This window comes from Triturus cristatus, chromosome 7, assembly GCF_964204655.1.
Source record: "Triturus cristatus chromosome 7, aTriCri1.1, whole genome shotgun sequence".
NCBI classification, from domain to species: Eukaryota; Metazoa; Chordata; class Amphibia; order Caudata; family Salamandridae; genus Triturus; species Triturus cristatus.
This window is the reverse complement of record NC_140590.1, coordinates 1,403,141,798-1,403,165,747: the sequence shown is the minus strand read 5'-3', so window position 1 is coordinate 1,403,165,747 and position 23,950 is coordinate 1,403,141,798. Positions and strand designations below refer to the sequence as shown.

General features: G+C 44.7%; 1 protein-coding gene across 2 annotated transcripts in view; it reads right to left on the bottom strand.

The window, feature by feature from the left end:
* ZNF217 (zinc finger protein 217) overlaps window positions 1–23,950 on the bottom strand; it is a 145,154-nt gene that overhangs the window by 92,456 nt on the left and 28,748 nt on the right. For both annotated transcript variants that reach the window (XM_085619129.1, XM_085619130.1), the window contains exon 3: window positions 17,554–17,679. In XM_085619129.1, the coding sequence (XP_085475255.1) occupies window positions 17,554–17,679 (126 nt within the window). The remainder of the gene's footprint in view (window positions 1–17,553; window positions 17,680–23,950) is intronic.

The following is a 23,950-nucleotide window of genomic DNA, read 5'->3' as shown; positions in this document are numbered from 1 at the left end:
ATTTGGAATAACTTTGGCGCCGGTTGACGAATCCTCGCAAATTTTTCAAAATCGGTGGGGCGCTCCGCTCCTACCCTGAAAGTCTCGGGGCGATTAGTCAAGCGGGGGCCGAGAAAAAAAAGGGGGGTCCCAAAACGTGTTTTCCCCATGCATTTTTCCATAAGGACCTTTAGTCCAAGGTACAGCCCGAACGGCTGAACAGAATTACTTGAAATTTGGCAGAGAGGTAGTCCTCAGCTCAGGGATGTGCCTTTTGCATATATGGTGTCAATCTGTTCAGTAGTTCCTGAGAAAATCAAAAGTAAAATCACATATATATCTGGGCGGAGCCTAACGACACATCTCATCGTGAGATCTGATTGGCTGTCAGTACTTCATCCAAGAAGTGTTGGCAGCCATCTTGGGACCAATATACATGATAGCACCTCATTAAAAAGCATTGCAGTTAATAGAAGGTTTTAAGACTTTAGTTACATTATAAATCATTTGTTGATGGTACCATACTCATTTTAGGAACTGTGGTATGTTCTAAGGTGATTTTACCAGGTGAAAAAGCCTTCTGCTGTGATATCATGAACCATGTTTGAGAGAAAACTATTTTCTCATGCTTTTCCCACAGAGGATCTATAAGCTAAACTGAGAGCATATTTTCTGTAAATTCACATTATCTTTCTCAGTCATGTAAGAATGAAGTCTGACATTCTCAGTAAAACATGTACATCCAACAAGGGCAGAGACTGTCAGTTGATTCCTTTGTGTTCTACTGCAGCTTCCCAGAGTGCTCTAAAGAACAACTAGAGCGCTAACAGTCTTACTTATGACAAAAGTATGGCACACCTGAAGCCATCTTGATTGGAATAAAGTGGTAACACTTAAAACATTTAATTTACAAAGGAACAAAATGAGGGGGTTCATTTTGCCATATAAATTATGATTAGTGCTGCAGAAAGAAAAACTAGGGCACATTTTGACTTCTGAAATCCTCTTTTATTTCATAAAAAAATTCTGACATGCAGACTGAAACATGCACTTTGAATACCAGCAGCAGACTTGCCTGGTGAGCAGTAGCTTTACTACAGTGATCTAATGAGCAACTAGAGTGCTAACATTCAGAATTTATAGAAAATGTGTGACACATCTGAATGTCTTCTTGATGGAATCACAGTAAAAAACTGAAAGTATTTCCTACTGAGGAGACTGCAGTAAATGAGGAAATTAGGAAACTTCATAACAAATAAATCTCCTGAAATGGCCACCAGAGACAAAAGAGCCCAATTGTAGCCCAATGACAGAAGTGTGCAAAACACTTATTTTTTGTGTTTTTGCAGTTTTATATAGTGCAGACTTGTCAGGCATTGGAGTGCTTTACATGAGCATCGGTTACATCACACAAGATCAAATTCATTTTGGTTGTAGACATGGGGAGATTAAGTGATTTGACCAGAATCACAGAATGTTGAGCTGAAGCAGAAACTCTACCTGGTTCCCCAGTTGCAAAGTCTGCAGCTCTGGAAGTAACAACACACCCTCTCCCCTTGGATTCAACATTTAATCAAGTGGTCAACTGGATAAAAAAACTAAGATTACAAATAATTTAAAAGTGCTTTGTCGCTATTTGAAAACTCAGAAAATATGTCCTCATTTTAGTTTTTTAGAGCACTAACCATAAATTTTGATGAAAATAAGACCCTCTCATATATGTAATTTCTAAAGGAAATGCTCTAGGCATTACGGTTTTGATTACATCAAGATGACGTCAGGCGTTCCACACTTTTGTAATAAATATAGAATGTTAGCAATCTAGTTGTTCATTGGGATACTGTTGAGAGGCAGAGGCCAGGTGCACGGACTCCGAAAATTGAAGGCAGGCAGGCGAGTGCAGAGGCAACAATTTGACCACACTAGGCAGGCAGGAAGGGCAGTGGCAGCACAACAGACTATGGAGGGCAGTGGAAAGGGGGGCAGGGGCAACAAACCAACAATACAGGACTGGCAAGAGAGGCTGTGGCAATATAATAGACCATTGTGGGCAGAAGGAAGAGGCAGCGGTCATACAACCATACATGCCAACAGACCCGTTTCAGCCAGGAAACGTCCAATGTTTTTAAGCTCAAATGGGCTTTATTTGATCTGTCTCCTGTCTACAATCTCCTCTTTTTCAATGTAACTCAAAGGGGAAAATCAATACCCCAGTTTTATTTCAAAATCTCCCTCTTTGTTCGCAAGTATGGTACAATGGATCATGATAGGCAGGAGGAATTAGGGTAGGGACATGGACTCGGATAACAGAGGACAGGAGGGACATTGAGAGGTGCACCAAACTGACCCTACAGGGCAGGCATCAGGGTTTGCAGCAGCACAATACACCACACAGGGCATGCGGGACGGGAGTGCAGCACAACAATCCATAGAAAGCAATAAGGAGGGGGACAGGACCATGCACATGGACAACAGACAACAGAGGGGAAAGAGGCAATGGTAGCTAGCTGACCATAATGGACAGAAAGGAGAGAAAGCTGCAGCATAACAGACCATAAAGGGCAGGAGGGACGGATCAGGGGCATTACAATGGAACCGACAAGCCAGGAGGGAGGGAATAGGGGTCTGCACATGGAAACAGAGGGCTGGGGGCAAGGGGGCAGGGCAGGAGCAGCAAGATGACCATGGAGGTCAGGCAGGATGGGCACTAGAAACAAGACACCATGGAGAGCAACAGTGAGACTATGATGGCATACACACAGACCATGGAGGGAAGGTGGGAGGGAGTCAGGGGCAGCTAGCTGACCACACAGGGAAGGTGGGAGGGGCCATGGCAGCACAGAAGACCATGCATGGCAAGCGGGAGGGTAAGTGGCAGCACAATGGCTATGATGGGCAAGAAGGAGGGTGCAGGGGCATGCACAAAGGACCATGGAGGATATAAAGGAGGGTCAGGACCTGGGCACAGACAAGAGAGTTCGGGGAAGGGGCCTCACAACAGACCGCGCAGGGCAGGCAGGAGGAGAAGTTGCAGCACAACAGACCAGGGAGGGCAGAAGGGTGTGGCAGTAAAATGGACAATGGAGGACAGGAGGAAGGGGATAGGGGCATGGCATGTGGACAGGCAGGGTGGAGGTGGCAGGGACAGGTTACAGTCATCTGACAATGCTAGGCAGGTGGGAGGGGAGTGGCAGCTCAACAGAACACTCAGTAGATAGGAGTGGCAGGTCCATGGAACATGGTGGGCAAAAATGATGGAGCAGGGGCATGCACAAAGACATCGGGGGGGAAGGAGAATAGGGGCAGCAAGCTAAGCACAGAGGCTAAGCAGGAGATCAATGATGGGCCATAGAATTGGGCAATGGAGGGCAGGAGGAGTGGACTGGTACATCATGCTAAATGGAGGGCAGTGGCAGCACATCAGACCCTGCATGGCAGGAGGGAGGAGGCTAGTCCATGGATTCAGACAACAGAGGATAGGGAGGAGGTGGATGGGGCAGCAAGCTAACTGTTCATAGAAGGTGGCTATTAGGAACTTTATTGTTTTTAAAATATGTGTCTGTGCGAACTACTTAAAATATGAACAAGTATGCAGCATAATCTCACTTTTATTCAGGAAGAAGAGGACATTTGGGACTGTGACTCCGGGCTCACTTGGCAGAAACATCCCCTGACACTCCACCCCCCATCGCAAAATGTAATGCCTGTGAAAAGGGTAGGTGGACGCAGTGTTATATAGAACATAGTCCTGAGAGCACGATTGAAAATGAAAACTAGATATAGTATATGGTATAAACTATGCACCAAAAAGTGTGATATAAGATGAACCGGGCCTTGAAATATAATATGCAATACATTGTGCGCAATGACAGATTCATTGGAGAGCGCGAGATAGCACAGGCACTAGCGCTTGCTATGTGATATGCGCCTTGGAGTGGAATATGCACAGGGCAGTGTTGTGTAACATAACTAGTCTCTAAAGTTGTAATATAAAATATGTGCTGGGTAGTGTAACATTGCATATGCACTGTGACAAAGATATGGATCCCAGATTATAATATGTATGGCATAGCGCTGTGCTTTTAACATAGGCATCGAGGAAGGCACGTTAGATGGGGCAATATAACCCGTGCGAAGGCAAGTGTGGCATGACATTCACGGGGTGGTGTTACAGTGCACATGGGCTAGAGAGTGTCATAGCATACGCACTAGCTGGTGGAATACAACACAGAGGTGTGTGGCACTCGGCGGGCACTGGTGGGTGTAACACAGCATTGGGCTCAGCCAGGAGCACGCTGTGACTCTCAAGTGAGGTTTGTCTCCTTTCCAGAGAGTTAAATAAAAAGTATTACACATCCGGCGGTGGATGTGTGTTTTATTAACCGTGAGGGGGTTTCTTGCATAGTTTTGGTCGAATTTTTGTCGAATGCCCTTTGAATGGCTTGGTGTGCATGTGTATTAAATGTGCCCGTCAATAGCTACCCATGTTTGTATAAATAAACGACAAGGGTGTCTACTTGGAGAGTACCCACCAGCGGGGGCGCCGGGATTAGGCACGGTAGAGTGTCGGACATGTCAGAGCTTCACTAGCGGTGTGAATACATTCTACGTGGATTCATTGTATGCATAGTCGTCTTTTAATGAATATCACGCAAATCGTCATGGTGATAGGTACATACGGTTTGTCCAGCATGTCCTATGTGTTTCTATAAATATATATATTCTTTTAAATAATAAAAATCAAAGGCCGGCCCCGGGGGATGGGGTCCCCGGGGCCATAAGTGGCCTGAGGAGAGGGGCAACACAGCCCCCTCCTAAAGAATAAAAAAAAAAATTAGGCCATGGCCCGGGGGATGGGGTACCCAGGGCTAATAAATTAGAAAAAGAAAGGGGGCCACACAGCCCTCCTAAAAAATAAAAAAAAATAAAAGACCGGCATCGCGCCGGAGGCCACGCCCCCTCCTTGCAGCACTCTGCAAACGCGCCCCCTGGCCAGTTGTAAGTTGAGGAATTAATTCCCCTTCAATGCTGAGGGTCCCTGAGGGCCAACTAGCCCAACAGGTATCTCCAGTATGCGCCAGGGAGCTGCGTTGCAGACAGGTATTCTGAGGACACGCCCCTTTTTACACCTCCATGCAACGCAGCTCTGTGGCGCTTACTGGAGGTACCTAGTGGGCTAGTTTGACCCTAGGGACCCTTAGGATTCAAGGGGACTTAATCTTTCAACTCAGAACGGCCACAGGGCGCGTTTACACAGTGGTGAAGGGAGGGGACGGGGCCTGAGGTGACGCGTTCAAACACGCCCTGTGGTGCGTTTTAAGAGGTAGTTTTAATCCCCTGCCCTATTATATACTAGGGGCTTACAGAGGAGGTCATGTTAATCACAGGGGGACCCCAACGCATAGTGTGCCGTAGTGTATGTAGCTGTTTTCACTGTATTCTGAGTGTCTTTTAACATAGCACTGGCTCTAGGACTGGTTAGTCAGACTCAGTTACCACCAGTATCCGTCTGAAAAAGTTGAGGGTACAGGATGATTTTGCAACAAGGCTTCTTTCTGCTCTTCTGTTTGTTCTTTCTGCACGTTATACTTCTTAGTGCACTTTTCTTCGTCTTTGAGGACTTCTGTTGCTTCTTTCTGCATTTCTTTTTTTTCTTTGTGCGTTTTTCCTTCTTTCTTCACATGTCCCATCTCTGTAGGGAAATTCCTCCGTTATAGTTAGTTTAGCTAACTATAACTCGCGCGCCCGCAATGCACTGCTGATGACGTCACATATTACATCACTCATGACATGGTCAGTGACATCACTGATGACATCACTGATGACATCATCCTTGTGATAAGAGTGGCAGACCTCCTCTCCCCCTAATATAACCTTTGATACACACATTCAAAAATAGAAATTAAAATTTTCAAAACAATGGACATACCAATATCAGTTACAACAACCTACTCAGTAATTGTAAGATCCACATCCACTCATTCACACCAACAGTCCTATACAGTCACTCATACATGTACTCACTCATCATATGTACTCATACACCTATACATCCTGTTACACAACGCCACTCATCCATAAAGTTACTCACACACAGTCACTCATGCTAATAAAGAATCAAACATCCATTTACTTGCATATACAGTTATACACACACCACCACACTTACTTCTACAGAAACTTACACATACTTAGTCTTTTAAACAATCACTTATAGAAACACATACTTATTCATACAGGAACTCTTTCAATCTCTCACTCTCACATATACTCACTTCTATACACCAATAGTCACATATACTAGTTTAAAACATATGTAGTTACTCATAGAGACACTATTAAGACAGTCATTCACTCACTAACACACCCATGCACACACTCATCCACCCATACAGTCCTGCACACATGCTGTCTTCAACACATACAAACAGTGAGTCACTCATTCATGCACCTATGCACTACGTAATACCCCCCCACCGAACCATACAGACATCAGACACTTATACGGATACTCAAAAACCAACTAATAACCTATATAGACACTCATGTAGCTACTCACCAACCCATGCCGCCACTTATACACAAAGTGAGAGACTGATACAGATATTTACATATTTAAACATTACTCACTAAGCCATGTATTCACTAAGATACACTTAATCAGTCAGTTATATAATCAATTTTTCAAAACCAAATCATCCATTTAGACACTTATATACCCATTTATTCTTCCATCGACCTCGAGATATCACTGGATGACATCAGTGATGTCATTTGAGAGGTCATCAGTGATGTCACTGACCATGTCATGAGTGATGTAATATGTGACGTCATCAGCAGTGCATTGCGGGCGCGCGAGTTATAGTTAGTTAAGCTAACTATAACGGGGGAATTTCAATGGTTTTGTACAAGTGAAAAGTCCAGCTATCTATAACGCCCCTGAAACCTATGGTTTTTTCAGTGAATATATATCACTGAAAAAACCATAGGTTTCACACATGTTATAGTTAGCTGTACATTTCACTCGTAAAAAACCAATGAAATTCCACGTTATAGTTAGATCAGGTAACTATAACTTGCGCGCCCACAATAAACTGCTGATGACGTCACATATTACATCACTCATGACATGGTCAGTGACATCACCCATGACATCAATGATGACATCTGAAATTACACATTGTGGATTGCGGTCGCGCAAGTTATAGTTACCTGATCTAACTAGAACGTGAAATTTCATTGGTTTCTTACGAGTGAAATGTACAGCTAACTATAACGTGTGTGAAACCTATGGTTTTTTCAGTGAATTTGTACGGTTTCTTAAATGCTAAGTTATGTATTTTTTTTTCTGGTTTTTCACTGTGCGCACACCCTGCGCGCACGGTGCACTTCGCGCACCGTGCGCGCGCTGTGGGCGCTCTGTCCATGCCGTGTGCGCCTCCCCTTTTTTTACACAGTAACATTTGTTTTTTTCTCCCTTGTGGGTCCTTTAATTTATTTAATAACTGTTTGTTACTTCTTTATTTTATTTGTATTTTTTTTCCCGTGCGCGTACGGTAAGCTTACTGTACGCGCACGCCGCGATTTCTTTTTTAAATTATTAAATGTATTTTTCGTACTTTTGGGTCCTTCTTGGACCCCCCTGACAAACACTAGGGGGTCTGCAACTCTCTTCGTTGCCCCCTTTCCACGTTCCACACCTTTGTCAGTGCGAGAGACAGAAAATGGCGGCGGACACTTCCTGATTTCGACCGATTCGAATGTTTACAGTCATGTAACCACCAATCAGAATTGAGCTCGCGCACGGCACCGTACGGTAAGCTTACGGTAAACGCACGGAGCGCGCTTACAGATATATATATTGATTTAAATGCTATTTTCTCAGGACCTACTGAACAGATTTACACCAGACCTACAAAAGGTGCATCCTTGACCTGAGGACTACCTCTCTGCCAAATTTCAAGTAATTCTGTTCAGCCGTTCGGGCTGTAGCTCGGACTAAAGATCCTATGGGAAAATGCATGGGGAAAACGAGTTTTGGGACCCCCCTTTTTTCTCAGCCCCCGCTTGACGATCCCCCCGAGACTTTCAGGACAGGAGCGGAGCGTAGCGCCCCATTAGTTTTGAAAATTTCGCGAGGATTCATCGACCGGCGCCAAAGTTATTCCAAATAGAATGTTGCGGATTTCCTATGGAAACACAGTCCTAACTATAACTATCTACTGGCGACCGCCAGTAGACATATATATATATATATATATATATATATATATATATATATATATACACACATACATACATACATGCAACCTAAAATGTTTACAACATGGCAAAAATGCTGAAATTACATAGGTTTGCATTGTAGTACCCCTAACCCATAAGGAAAAAAGGAAGCACTAAACAATTGTCATACAATAATGCTTTATTGCCATAAAGCAAACTTGTAATTGCAGGCATTTGCCTGTAGACTGCAGCAAAGTACTAAGAAACAAAGACAACTGACACCTTGCCTTTAAGGTATTAGAGTAGGGGTACCGTGCCTTTAAGACTTGCAGGAGACCCCTTGCTCCCATGATGCACCACAGGTGGCAGTTAGGTCAGTTCTTTTTGACTGTGCATATGCACCTGAGTAGATCTGCAATCAATAAACAATAACTTGAAGAGAATGCTCGTCCGGGGAGGTGGGTGTGTCGCTTATGACTTTGATGAGTATACCCTGGATGAGAACTAGGATTACAGGTAAGTAACTAATCCTTCTCATCCAGGGGATACTCATCCATAATCATAATATATGACTAGATTAGCAAGCCCATACCCAAAGTCTTGCGGACAAGCAACAGAGCATATAGAACATGAAGTAACATCACATTCAAACAGCACTTATGCAAACAAATTCCTCAAAGAGGCCTGCCCTACCTGGGCATCGGCCTGTGCATCGGAATCTAGGCAGTAATGGCGTGTAAAGGTATGTGTCGAGCGCCATGTAGCCGCCTTGCAAATCTCAGATATAGGAATGTTGCGAAGGAGAGCTGTAGTAGAAACTTTCCCTCTGGTAGAGTGTGCTTGTGGTCTGCCCTGCAGAACCTTGTTGGCTAGTTGGTAAGACAAGGCTATACAGGACACGATCCATCTTGGAAGTAGCCAGCCCGGTATTTGTTGAACCATAATTAACAAAGAGCTGGTCAGACTTCCTAAGTGGAAGGGTTTTACCAAGGTAAAACTTCAATACCCTCCAGAGGTCTAGAGAATGTAAAGCTCTCTCCGGGGGTTGTGGTTGGCTGAGGAAAGAAAGTGGGCAACGTGATAATCTGATTGATGTGAAAATCCGAGACCACCTTGGGCAGGAAACTCAGATGGGTACGCAGCACCACTCTATTGGCTTGGAAAACAGTGTAAGGCTCCTTGCAGCACAGAATCTCACTTACCCTGCGGGCTGAAGTGATGGCTACTAAGAAAGCAGCCTTCCAGGTCAAATGCTGCAAAGATGCCTTATGAATAGGCTCAAAAGGAGCACCCATCAATTTGGTGAGGACAATTTTAAGCTCCCAGGGAGGCGAAGGGGACCTCACTGGTGGAAACATTTTCTTAAGCCCCTCTAGGAAATCTTTGACCACAGGCAGTTGAAAAAAATGAGGTCTGGGTAGGAGACTTTCTATAAGCTGTGATAGCAGCTAAGTGGACCCTGATGGTACTTCAGGCCTGACCATGCCAAGTGCAGTAAGTATGGAATAATCACTTGCTCTTGAGTCTGATCAAGAGCGTTGTTCCTACACCAAAGGTAAAATCTCTTCCACTTGAAAGCATAAGACTTTGTGGTGGAGGGCCTCTTTGCTTCTCTAAGAATGTCCATACAGTCAGTCGAAAGGTCTAGATGTCCGTACTGGATGACTTCAGGAGCCATGCATTCAACCGGAGGGAGGGAAGTTTGGGATGGAACACTCTCCCCTCGTTCTTGGTCAGTAAGTCCGGGCGGCAGGGCAGCCTCTGGTGTGGAACCTCTGACAGTTGGAGGAGATCCAGGTACCACCACTGGCATGGCCACTCCGGCGCTATCAGGATCATTCTGGTGTTGGTCCTGTAGAACTCCTGTATGACCGCCGGGATTAGAGGGAGCGGAGGAAAAGCGTACAGCAATGTCTGCGGCCAGCTGATCAAAAGTGCATTCCCCCATGATTCCTGCTGCGGGAATCTGGACGCAAAGACGGGGCATTTTGTGTTTGTCGCGTCTGCGAACAGATCGATGTCCGGCACTCCCCATTGCCAGAAGACCTCCTGCGCGACGTCTTCGTTGAGCACCCAGTCGTGCCCTTCTACGAAGTCTCTGCTGAGGCCATCTGCCTGCACGTTCAGGGTTCCTGGAAGGTGAACTGCGACGATTGAGAGACCTCTCACCAGCAGCCACTGCCAAATGGATTGGGCTTCCAGAGACAGGACTCGTGACCTGGTGCCTCCTTGCTTGTTCAGATAGAACATAGTTGTTGTGTTGTCTGTCTGAATTTGACTGTGGCTGGATTGAAGAGACGGATACAGGGATTTGAGCGCCAGATGGACCACCAGTAGCTCCAAAAAGTTGATGTGATAACTTCTTTCTTTCTCGGACCAGAGACCTTGTACCTGAAGCTGGCCCATATGAGCACCCCAGCCTTGCATTAAGGCATCTGTGACCACTGTCTTTGTTGGAGGCGTCTGATGAAAAGGGACCCCTTGCAGCAGGTGAGAACGTTTCATCCACCATCTGATGGAGTCCCTGGCAGCTTGGTGGAGAGAGACACGATCTTCCCAGCGACCTGACCTCTGAGACCATTGATCTTCGAGTGCTTGTGGTAGAGGCCGCATGTGAAGGCATGCATTGGGCACAAAGTAGATGCACAAGGCCATCGAACCCAGTAGTGAAGACACTTGCCTGGCTGTGGGAAGTGCAGTGTCGAGAAGAGTGTGGCACTTGAGAAGCATTGATGATAACCTCTCCTCCGAAGGACACGCTTTCCTCTGCGGAGTCCAGGGAGGCGCCCCGATAGTGTATTCGTTGAGTCGGGTTGAGGACAAACTTCTTGTAGTTGACTTGCAACCCCAAGGAATGCACCAGGTTGAGGCAGTATGAGAGATGGCTCTGTAGTAGCACAGGTGTGGAGCTTTTCAGGAGCCAGTCGTCTAGGTAAGGATAGACGAAGATCTTCCGCCTGCGGAGGAAGGCAGCCACCACCACCATGCACTTGGAGAATGTCCGTGGGGCGGATTTGAGGCCGAACGGAAGCACTCGGTAGTGGCGACGAGAGACCTGAAACCTGAGAAATTAGTGATGTTTCACTGAGACAGGAATGTGGAAGTAGGCGTCCTGCAGGTCGATGGCACACATCTAGTCTCCCTGGTGAAGGTGCGGAGGGATTTGATGCAGGGCTAGCATTCGGAATTTTTTCTTTCTGATAAACCTGTTCAGCAGGCGCAGGTCGAGGATAGGTCTGTACTCTTTGGCTACTCCTCGCTTTTGGACTAGGAAGTAGCGGGAGTATACCCCCTGGTTTCTTTGGAGAGGTGGGACCTCCTCTATGGCCCTCTTGGATAGGAGGATAGATACTTCGTCCTGTAAAAGCCGACTTTGAAGTTGAGGAAGGCGCTTCAATTGCGGGGGCACTTGCGGAGGGGGAGACTTGAACCTTAGCAAGTAACCATGCTGCACAATATTCAGCACCCATTTGTCTCTTATGGTTTCCCACTCTTCCAGGTAAAAAACGATACTCTCTCCTACCGGAGTGGCGAAAGGGTGCAGAGGAAGCAATGCCTCACTGTTTGGAAGGCTGCTTAGTGGTGGACTGTTGCTGCGTGGTGTTTCCTCTTCCTCTACCACGACCCCTCTGCTGGAATTGGGGCCTCTGCTGGTTCTGGGAGGACCATTGATAGGTTTGAACCCTCTGCTGGAAGGAACGTTTGTCCCCCTGACGAAAGCACTTCAGGTATTCTTTGCGCTTCTCCAGACCTACAGCCTTGACAGTATCCAGCTCTGTCTTCATTTTAATCATTTCCTCGTCGGCGTGAGCCCGAACAAGGAGGAGCCGTTAAATGGAAGATTTAGAGTCTTTTTCTGTGCATCAGGCTTGAGGCCTGTGAGGCGCAGCCAGGCTGAGCGCCGTGAACAGACGCCATGGGAGTAACCATGAGCGGCGAGATCTGAAGCGTCCGCTGCCGCACTTATAACTTGATTGGCTACTAGCCTACCTTCCAGTAGAATTTCGCTGAAGTCCTGCCGGTCTTCTTTGGGGAGCTTTTCGGTGAACCTTGAGAGGGAGTCCCAAAGAGACCTGTCCTATCGCCCGAGAAGGGCTGAGGCACTTGCAATCTTCATGGAAGAAGCCGACGTATTGCACATTTTCCTGCCATCGGAGGCCATCTGCTTACTGTCCTTCTCTGGGGGGGACAGAAGATGACACAGACGCTGAGTGAGACCTCATGGCTGCCGCCACAATGATAGAGTCCGCTGGTGGATCAACTCTGAGAAATAAGGGATACTCGGCTGGGGCCTTATACTTTTTGGCAATCCTGGATGGTACGGAGCCCACCGTAGCAGGGGTGAGGAATGTGGCCATAGCTGGTTGCAAGAGTCCTGGCAGCAAAGGAAGCAGCGGTCTAGGAGCTGTACGATGGTGTAAGGTGTTGAAGATGATCGATGTGGAAACCACAGGGGTATGCAAAGTGATGTTCAGTTTCTGCGCACCCCTACCCAGGACATCTGAGAAGGTTGCGATGTCATCGATGGGAGACACCCATGATGGAGGAGTCGAGAAGAAGGTCGGAGAATAGTCCCGGACCGAGGACCTCGTGGAGGAAGACCATGTGGGCGATCTTGTGCGTCTTCTCTTATGGGGACGGTCGTGATGAGAGCTGTGACGACCCCTGGACCTTGATCGGTGCCTAGAAGGTGATCTTGGTCTTCTGGGGGGAGACGGACAACCCCTGGACCGTGATCGGTGCGTGGAAAGCGATCTTGGTCTTCTGAGGGGAGACTTGCTTCTCTGAGGGGAGATCCTAGAAGGCAAGTAAGTGCGAGAGTAGTCCGAGCCCGGACTTTTGCAGTCACCTGTCCAAACACCTTCCAGCCAGCGAGACGACAGACCGTACTGCATTCCAGCTTTAGAAGATTTCTCAGGTGAAATCTCCACAATATGCAGTCCTTGGGATGATGACTGGTCCCCAGACGACATCTCCTCTGTGGCCGCTGCACTTTTGTTTGAATGCCTCAACGTCGATGAAGTCTGCGTCACCATCGGCGTCGATCGAGGGGATCTGCTATGGGAACGCCGTCCCGCTCTCGACGTCGATCGCCTACGGCAATGTGGAGACCTCAACGTTAGATCGCCTACGTTGATGAGGCGACCTAGACGTCGACTTCCGCCGTCGACCTGGTGATCTCGACGTCTATCTCCCATGGCACTGAGTCGACGTCGATCTTCTTGACGTCGAGTGTTGGGACTTCGACGAAGCTCTCGACGTCGACAAGCCCACTTGTGGCGAGATGTTCGCCATCGTGACTCTCGATGCCGACCCTCTCAAGGGTGGCGGAGAGTGTCTCGACGTCGACTTTCAGTTCTGTTAAGACCCATAGCCTTCGAGCCCGAAGTGATGTGCCTAAACGCCGACTTACTTGCATGCGGTGGAGAATCTCGATGTCGAGATGGCGATTCGTCCCGACGCTGAAGAGTGTCTGGGTCTCTTCGACGGCGAATCTCCTGTTACCTTCTTCTTTGTGGACTCAGGAGAGGTGGTATGTTGCCGTTTTCAGTGTTGTTTGCTTGAAGAAGGTGGTTTGAAGACTCCATGGTCACCTCCATGATGGCTTCTGTCCTTCTCCAGCTGGGCATGAAGTTTTATGCGCTCTCTGTCACGCAGCGTCCGCCTGGAAAATTTCTGGCAGTGAGGACACCGGTCAGGATTGTGTGAGGATGGAAGACACACAATACACAGAGTGTGGATCTGCCAGTGCCATCTTATTGCCACAGGAAGGGCATTTCCTGAATAAGGCAGGCATTCTGACTGGAAAAAATTAGTGATAAGATCAAAAACCAGTAGAATAAGCCTTAAGGAGTCAGAAAAAATTATCAAATAAATCACTTTCAGTCAAAACTGAAGAGCTCAAGCTCCAGGATCTTCATAGAAGGAGCCGGAAAAAAGAACTGACCTAACTGCCACCAATGGTGCATCATGGGAGCAAGGGGTCTCCTGCAGGTCTTAAAGGCACGGTACCCCTACTCTAATGCCTTAAAGTCAAGATGTCAGTTGTCTTTGTTTCTTAGTACTCTGTTGCAGCCTACAGGTTAATACCTGCAATTACAAGTTTGCTTTATGGCAATAAAGCATTATTGTTTGACAATTGTTTAGTGCTTCTTTTTTTCCTTATGGAATAGGGGTACTACAATGCAAACCCTTGTAATGTCAGCATTTTTGCCATGTTGTAAACATTTTAGGCTGCATGTATATGTTTTCACACATATATATATATATATATATATATATATATATATATTCACTGAAAAAACCATAGGTTTCACACATGTTATAGTTAGCGGAAATTTTACTGATAAAAAACCAGTGAAATTCCCCCGTTATAGTTAGTGTAGGCAACTATAACTCACGCGACCGCAATCCTCTGCTGATGCTAATACTGTATTTAGACACTTATTTGCCCATGTCTTCTTCCATACATTTTTAGCTATACATATATTTCAAATATTTTTTTTTCATAAAGACACATATGTCATCAGCAGAAGATTGCGGTCGCGTGAGTTCTAGTTGCCTACACTAACTATAACGGGGGAATTTCACTGGTTTTTTATCAGTAAAATTTCCGCTAACTATAACATGTGTGAAACCTATGGTTTTTTCAGTGAATTTGCAAGGTTTTTTAAATGCTAATTCCTAACTATAACGTGTGTGAAACCTATGGTTTTTTCAGTGAATTTGTACGGTTTTTTAAATGCTAAGTTACTTTACGCCTACGCGCACAGCGTGCCCACGTTACGCTAGATGGGCCATGTACGCACGATGCGCTTCGCGCACCGTGCGCACATGGAGGACATATGATGCACTTCGTTTTGAAAGGTAATATTTTAATTTTTCGTAATTTTTATAAGCCATGCACAAATGGTGCCCTTCGGGCACCATTTGCACACGGGGTGGAGAGTGTTGTTAATTTTTTCTTTTATTATTTTTGTTTAAAATATTGTGGTTTTCCACATCCCCAATAAGCCCTGCACATTTGGAGGCCTGCGGCCACCAAAAGCACAGGGGGTGGGGAGAGTGTGGATAGTGTTTTTTTTTTTTTTACATTTTTTACCGTACGCGTACGGTAAGCGTAATCGGCGAAATTAGCGAAAAAATAAAAATTGCATTTTTGGCCTTGGGGGGGGTCTTTGGGGACTCCCTCAACATGGCTATGTGTGTGGGAGCTGTCTAAACAGCCCCTTTATATGTTTATTGGTTTTATTTAACAACCTAGCTCTCAGTGCGAGAGAGAAAATGGCGGCCGCCGCTTCCTGGTTTCGGCTGTTTCGAATGTTTACTAAGATCTAAGAGCCAATCAGAATCGCGCTCGCGCACGCCACCGTACGCGTACGGTAAGCTTACGGTAAGCGTACCGTAAGCTGGCTCAGATATATATATTGATTTAAAGGCTATTTTCTCAGAATCTACTGAACAGATTTACACCAAACCTACAAAAGGCACTTCCTTGACCTGAGGACTACCTCTCTGCCAAATTTCTAGTAATTCTGTTCAGCCGTTCGGGCTGTAGCCCTGTCTAAAGGTCCTATGGAAAAATGCATGGGAAAAACGCGTTTTGGGACCCCCCTTTTATCTCAGCCCCCGCTTGACGAATCCCCCCGAGACTTTCAGGGTAGGAGCGGAGCGTAGCGCCCCACCTATTTTGAGAAATTTGCGAGGATTCGTCGACCGGCGCCAAAGTTATTCAAAATAGAATGTTGCGGATTTCCTATGGAAAAGGGGTCCTAACTATAACTACCTACTGGCGACCCCCAGTAGGTAATATATATATACATAGACACACACACACATATATATATATATATATATATATATATATATATATACATATACACACAATCTACTGGCGGTCGCCAGTAGATCGTTATAGTTAGGACCGTGTTTCCATAGGAAATCTGAAAATTCCATTTTGAATAACTTTGGCGCCGGTTGACGGATCCTCACGAAATTTTCAAAACTAATGGGGCGCTCCGCTCAGCTCCTACCCGGAAAGTCTCGGGGTGATTCGTCAAGGGGGGGCCGAGAAAAAAGGCGGGTCCCAAAACGCATTTTCCCCATGCATTTTTCCATAGGACCTTTAGTCGAAGTTACAGCCCGAACGGCTGAACAGAATTACTTGAAATTTGGCAGAGAGGTAGTCCTCAGGTCAGGGAAGTGCCTTTTGCAGGTCTGGTGTCAATCTGTTCAGTATTTCCTGAGAAAATAGCATTTAAAAGCATATAAATATCTATACGGGCGCATCGTGCGCGCACTGTGCCGTGCGCGAGCGAAATTCTGATTGGTTGATAGATGTCAGTAAACATTCGAATCGGTCGAAATCAGGAAGTGTCGGCCGCCATTTTGTCTGTCGCACTGAAAAGGAAAGGTGGAAAAAAGGTGGAAAACGTGAAAAGGGGGCAGGGAAGAGAGTTCCTGACCCCCTAGCGGTTGTCAGGGGGTAACAGAAGGAACCTCAAGGGTGTAAAAAACATTTTATTATTTTCGAAAAAAATTGCGGGGTGCACACACGGTGAAAAACCTTTAAAAAAAAAAATAAAATGTATAAATACATAACTTAGCATTTAAAAAAACGTACAAATTCACTTAAAAACCATAGGTTTCACACAGGTTATAGTTAGGTGGACATTTCACTCGTAAAAAACCAATGAAATTCCCCCGTTATAGTTAGTTCAGATAACTATAACTCGCGCGACCGCCACTCTATCACAAGGATGATGTCAGTGATGCCATAGACCATGTCATGAGTGATGTAATGTGTGACGTCATGAGCAGTGGATTGCGGGCGTGCGAGTTATAGTTATCTGAACTAACTATAACAGGGGAATTTCATTGGTTTTTTACGAGTGAAATCTCCACCTAACTATAACCTGTGTGAAACCTATGGTTTTTTAAGTGAATATTATATATATATATATTTTCTATATGCTCCGGGATCCCGCACATGGGCGGGGATTATTCATAGATTATGACTATTGATGAGTATCCCCTGGATGAGAAATAACGTTACACCTCGAAATTCAAACCTTAATGTGCAAAAGTGAAATAAAAACAGCAGATGCAGTGGTTCACATTACAATTAAATCAGGGGAAGATTTAATCAATGTATAATTAAAGATGCCAAATTAGTCCAAGGCATGATCATTTAGTGCCAAATGCAGGGTGTGAAACCTGAAATTACATAGTTCACAGAAACAAATGGAAAACAAATGCTCCACTAACTATGATGAAGAGCCAACACTAAAAGTCACATTCCTTTCTTTAAAAATTGATCTAATTATCTAGAAAATCAAATGCATCACTTGCCTGTATGAGTACGGAGATGAATATTGAGGTAATAATTTGAACGGAAAGACTTTCCACAATAGCTGCACTCTTTGGAACACACCAGGTTTCTCATTTTGCTTTTTTCTGAACCGTCTTCACTTTTGTCTTTTATTAGGAAAAAGAAAGAAAAAAAACTCACTGTGAAAAGATCTACATTTGCCCCACCAAATAAACAGGTCCTTTCAGTTGTTGCATCAAGGAGTAACTAACAAGGGAATCCTTACATAGATCTTTTCATACAATCCAGAAATATATATATTTTCTAAATGCTTCAATAGGTCTTAATCTGCATCAACAAAGTCAGATTTTGGTCCAATGCATATCAAAACCAAAAACAGTTTGTTGCTTTGATGAAAAGGCTTTCTATGGATTCCTTCTGTACTGCATATATTATCTTACACCGGATATTACTTTAAGAGTCTATGTTCAGAGCAATAGAGAAACCGCAGGACTCTGCAGCTGTTAAAATTCATTGTTGCTTTGATAAGAAGATGGTCACTTACATCCCATCTTTACCAAAAGTTGAGTCAAGGATGCACAGAGCTGAAACAAACTGTTCTAAACAGGAAATCAGTCTTACATGAATGCATCGTTTAACAATAGTGCAAATTCATTTGGTCTACAGAGGAGCCTTTGGGGGTCAATAACCAATTTTGCCCACACAATCCAAGCTTAGACTTTCCACGTAAACATCATTTATCTGAATGTACCTATTCAGTTTACTGCAGATCTTCATAAAGCCATAACTTCCTTTCCAGGGCATTTTCAACATAGCCAACAAAATAGGTTAAAAGGAGATGTCGGAGAATGATCTATGCTGCACCAGTATTGCTTTTCCCTCAATCTCTACAATAACCCCCACCAATGAGCATGGTCTCATTTAGGATAGAAAATTGCAAAATGTCATAAATGAAATTCAAGCAGGATACATCAGTCCCTTTTTCTGGATTATATTCCCTCTATAAAATGTTTAACGGACCCAAATACTTGTTTGTGAAAGTGTACTGCAAAACATTCGAAATTCAACCTACAACTTATGGATACGCCACTAATGTTTGTTAGAATGGGTTTCTTATTGACATGGTTGACCACAAGCAGCCAGGTTTGCCAGATCATATTTTATGGTTTTATTCCCTGTGCCAGCATATCAAAGAAGGTAGATTAATACTAGTCTTCTATTTCTTGAAAACTATATTTTAGTATTACATGGTAAATCCACTCGGATGTCATTACTTTATCCCATTACTTCTGATCATTGAAGAATGACTGATACTAATATTCTTAACTGTGCTTGGAAATGTGAAAACATAAATGCACCAGAGATATTATTTTTGATTGCCCCAGCTGTGATAAAGACATGGAGATCCCCTGGCTTGCTAGCGTTAAACTGAGCCTGCGTTCAATTAACCTACAGCAGGTTTTTACTTATCCCACTAATAATTTAAATATTAATGAAAAACAGCTATGGCAGGCCTCATAGGACCAGGCCACTTCTAAAATAACACTTCTGTTGAGTCGTGAGGCAAGCGTGGCCACATATGTGTAAGCTTCACTAGACAATGCCGCTGAGTATCTGACCAGATCAAGGGGGGGGGGGGGGAACTGAATGTTTCGTTCCATTACAGGGCTGGCACAATGAAATACCTCTAGCATTTGCCACCGAGTTTGAACATTAACCTTTATTCTATGCCATGCCCCTGTGATGGTAATGCTGGGCAAACAACGTTACATTTTATGTTCTTTTGTAAATTTTACGTTGTTTTCAAAGCGCTTTTTGATCTCCAGCTAAAAAAAAAAAAAAAAAAAAAAATAACTTGAGAACCGCCCTGAACTTACTTTTTCAATGGACAGAAGAGATTATTTATGGGCGTTTTTTTATAAAACAGAAGTGTGAGCCCACAGCACCAAGAACACTGTATAGATCTACTGCAATTATTAAACCTGTATTCTGTACTTTGCGCACTTTATGCCGGGATTTGCTATTTTAGTTCTCCATTTTTACTTACGCACAGTTTTAAATTAATTATACTATATGTAATTTATTGTATTGCACTGCACTTTTATAAATACATTCTGTATTCGAATAAAGATTTTGAAATGATTTCAAAGGCACCAATGTCTTTACTACATCACGCAGGTCTTTGGACATTCGATTTTCCATTTTATTTTCAGCAATACAATTCATGTTTGCACCTCCAAGTTTTTATATAATATTTTGGAACTTAGTTGTTCAAGGTTACTTTACCTTCCCTTGTGTTCTCTCAATTGCCATCCCTGCATACCTTAGACAGTTCACATCCAGTTTCAATATTTCATGGTGGCATTATCTCTTGACTTGATCCACAAGTGTAAAATGGCATATCACCTTCGCTTTGGCTTCTTCTAATCAAAAGCACTAATTGGTTAAGTGACTTATGACAAAGCTTGGCCAAAAGCATCCGAAAAGGCAAAAGTTGCAAGAACCTCTGCATAGGTTGAGTTCAGGTAAATTTTAGGACCATTCACAAGAAAAAATATAGAGTTACTGCATACAGCCATATCCGAGAAGAACCGGATGCTTTCGTGTACAGATAGCAATACAATTGTATCCAGTTGTCGGTGGAAAAGCGTGTTCAATTTAAGGCTCTCTGTATGGCTCTCTGTATGGCCCATAAAATCTTAGCGAGCCAGGCCCCTTTGAGCTTGGCCAATCTTTTAACAACTTACACTCCCAGCCGCCCCCTGAGGTCGGCGGGCTGTGCTCTGGTCTGTGTCCCTCGTATCCATAAGGCCAGAGCTGGAGGTCGTTCCTTTCGGAACCTGGCCGCCAAACTCTGGAACTCCTTACCGCTATTAGATCTATTCAACAGCACTTTCCTTTTCGTAAAGCGATAAAGACTTGGTTGTTCTCTGGTCCTGCTAAGCCTTTATAGATTGTGCATTTTGCTGTGTCTGTCGTTGGTTGTCTGCTCTGGGTCAGGGCCGCGCTGGGACGCCCCGTTGCTGGGGCAGCCATGCGCGCTATAAATCTAAAACTAATAATAATAATAAACAAATGTGCATTTCAGTACCGATAGGGCTTGAATTTGAAGTTGCAACTAATTCGATCTTTCTGCGTAAATTTGTGCCTAAAAAAAACTACAACATAAACATTACGTTGAGTGTTTACTCCTAGCAATATAAAACCTAAACTTGGCATTTCAATATCACAGTAGGAGAAATAGGTACAACAAGATGCACTATGGGTTAATGGCCAAGACAAGAGGACAGTGTCAAAAATCCTTTGCTATACATTTAATAGGCAAACGGCCTACTAGCCCCACGACCAACAGTTTGTGGTTCTATCAGCACAACTTCATCACACTACATCGCATCAACATGGAACTTTGACCAAGTATAGTGATCGAAAGGCACACAATAAAAACGCAAATAAAAGACCAGAGACAAGGAGATTAAGTAAACATAACAGTAAAATTGATTAGACAGGCAAAATAGACCAAATATTGAAACCCTGATGAAAGCACCACAGGGGGGTCAAACGGACAGGCAAAAATGTTTTTTTACTGTAAAGCTATGACACACAGTTTTAACTAGAATCAACAAAGGTCGGTTCAATCTCAACAATGTGTGCTACCAGAATGCAACAAATTCAAAATGCTTTAAGAAATTATAAGGGAAACCAAATATGGTGGTCTTAAGATTGTCTTAAGCTAGCCTTAAACCGGTCATGAGTTAGGGAGAATTCTCTCATTCGTTAGGCCCTTTTACATGGCTTAAGACAGTGTGTTTTAAATCATGAAATTCACTTTGTGAATCAAGACCATACTGCTGGCAAAATGCTGACCGGTAGAGAATACAATCGAGAAAACTCTGGCACTAAATTTGTATGAATCTCCAGAGAACGCCTATGTATTCAAAGTGGAAGAGTACATAGGTTAGGGTGTCCAAACCAGAAGCCTTTGCAGAAAAGCTGAACTGAGGAGGTACAGTAGGCCTACCAAGCAGGGGGGGGGGTGAAAATGGGGAAACTGGAGGGAGATGAAGCAGCGATGGTAAAGAGGACTACCAATGGAGAGAGTATAGTAAAAGAGCAGGAGAGGCCTCAAGCAGTCAGAAATATGTAGGTTCTGTGAAGAGAGATGGAAATGAGGGAGAACAGAAAAAACTGGAGGAGAATCTCAACAGTGGGAGAAAAGGAGATGAATAAGGGGATTGAGCCGCAATAATGATCATGGGTTTTTGTGGAATATATTTTCATGCACGATGAAATTTGGACAGAAGGAAAAAGCTGAAATATTTTAAGATGAGAAATGATGGAGAGAAAAATATGGACTACGCTTTCATGGTTCTCAACGCTAATTTTCCAGTACTGTCTCAGCTGTATTAAAACAGATAACCCCAGAGCTGTAGGGTAGTAATGGTAAGCATGTACACCACATGCACAAACGAGAAGTTGTAGAGCATGCACACCACCCCAAAAAAAAAGTGTGAACCAGCGATCAGCCAAGATGCTCTAACGATGCTCCAGTACATACAAGATAGAAACTCAGTTGAATATAATCTCAAATATAGCCTATTACAAACCACCGGCACATGACACGGACGGACCCACTCACAGACACAATGGTAGGAAGGCACACAAAAGAAGTCATGACAACTGTCTAGTATTTTGAAACCGACCCATGATCTCATCTCACATAGTAATTTTAATGATCTGTTTGCATCAAAGACATTCTCGTACATGAATCAATCAAAATTATAAAGAACAGAGTGCAGTTTTTCTGACAATTGGGAATATCCAAGTAAGAGTGAAACGAATAAAAGCTTCTGATGCTTTGTGGTTGCTACTAATGACCATTGACTGAAAATAAATGCAATTACAAAAATTACGGCTCACATTAATGGAAAAAAAAAAAACAACTGCTTTCATTTCACTGGGTAGGCTTCCGATCGCAGAGCCAGTAGTGGCTTTAGTCACAACAGACAAGGGAGTCATCATTGTTTTATACAAGCAGGTCTTCAACTGTGGTCAGTGGTCTTACCTACTCTTCGAATTCTGTGACGTAGTGGATGCCTCAATTCACAAGGTGGTCTTAGACGCAGTGGCACCCTTGGAGAAGAAACTCCTGGAGATTGCACAGCAGTGCATAAAGTCCCTCCAGATGAGGGAATATCTCCAAGGACTCTTGGCCCTTTTACCTCCAGGGCTGCACCCCCCCCCCCTAATCCACGCAAACACCCCCAGACCTCGGGCTTGACTTGGGATGCATTCTCCATGCTTATTAAAAGGCACTCCTAGGTTACGTCCCTACACCTCCCACCGCCCGCAGCCTAATGGCCTGGCCTCGTACAGCTCCCATACTGGGTCCAATGGAGATTACGATCACAAGAGGACCCATGTCACACTCCTCGGTTTCGTGATCAACTCGGTAGATACCACACTGAGTCTGCCATTCATGAAATGGCCAAGATTTGGCCCACGTAAGCAGGACCATTTCCAAGTCAATGACCTCCCTGCAACAGTTTGCCAGAGTGGTCGGTCTTCTTTTCTGTTCCATCCAGGCCATCTTCCCAGGCCCCCTTCATTTCTGTGCCCTCCAGCATCTGAAGGCCTCTCACTTACGCCGTGGTCTCACTTAGTCTTAGTTCGTCCCCATTTCACAAGAGGCCAAGAACGTGCTGCGCTGGTGGCTCACACACAAGTAGACCTGGAACAGACAAGCCGTTTTTGGCTCTCAGTCAGATCTCGTGATCAAGTCAAATGTCAGCTGCAGCAGCTGGGGAGCACGCTGTGGGGACTTTACCACAGGGGATGGATGGTCCTCTGATGAGCACTCTCCATATCAATTGCCTGGAACCAATAGCAGGGTCTTTACAGTGAAGTGTTGGACCAAGGAACGTGCACAGTGCTGTGTGCTTCTCAAGGTGGACAATGTGGCAGCAGTCTGTTTAAAGCCCTATCTGATCTGGCCAAGAAATCTGGAGTGTATTGCCTGTCACACCAGGTCTTGGTCATGGCAGAACATCACGGGTGCGGATTGGCAATCACTTTATGGGACACAAGCCTATGGAGGTTGATCCAGAGGCAGTAGCGACAGGCAGTTACTTCAGGTCTGGTCGACCGAGAGCAGTTACGCCTTTCCTCCTTTGGCCATGATAATGAGGTTGGCGGCACAAGCTCGCAGGCAGATGGCAGACCTTGTAGTGGTGAAGCCAGTGGGGAGGTCTCAAGTCTGGTTTCCAGTTCTGATGAAACTTTCTTGGGATTTTCCAATCCTCCTACCCCTAGATCCAACCCTCCTCGGAAATCCCTTTGGGAATTCCCATGCTCTTGTGACACACAGGCCCCTCCAACTTATGGCATGGAGGATTACAGGTCACAATGGCAAATCCTAGG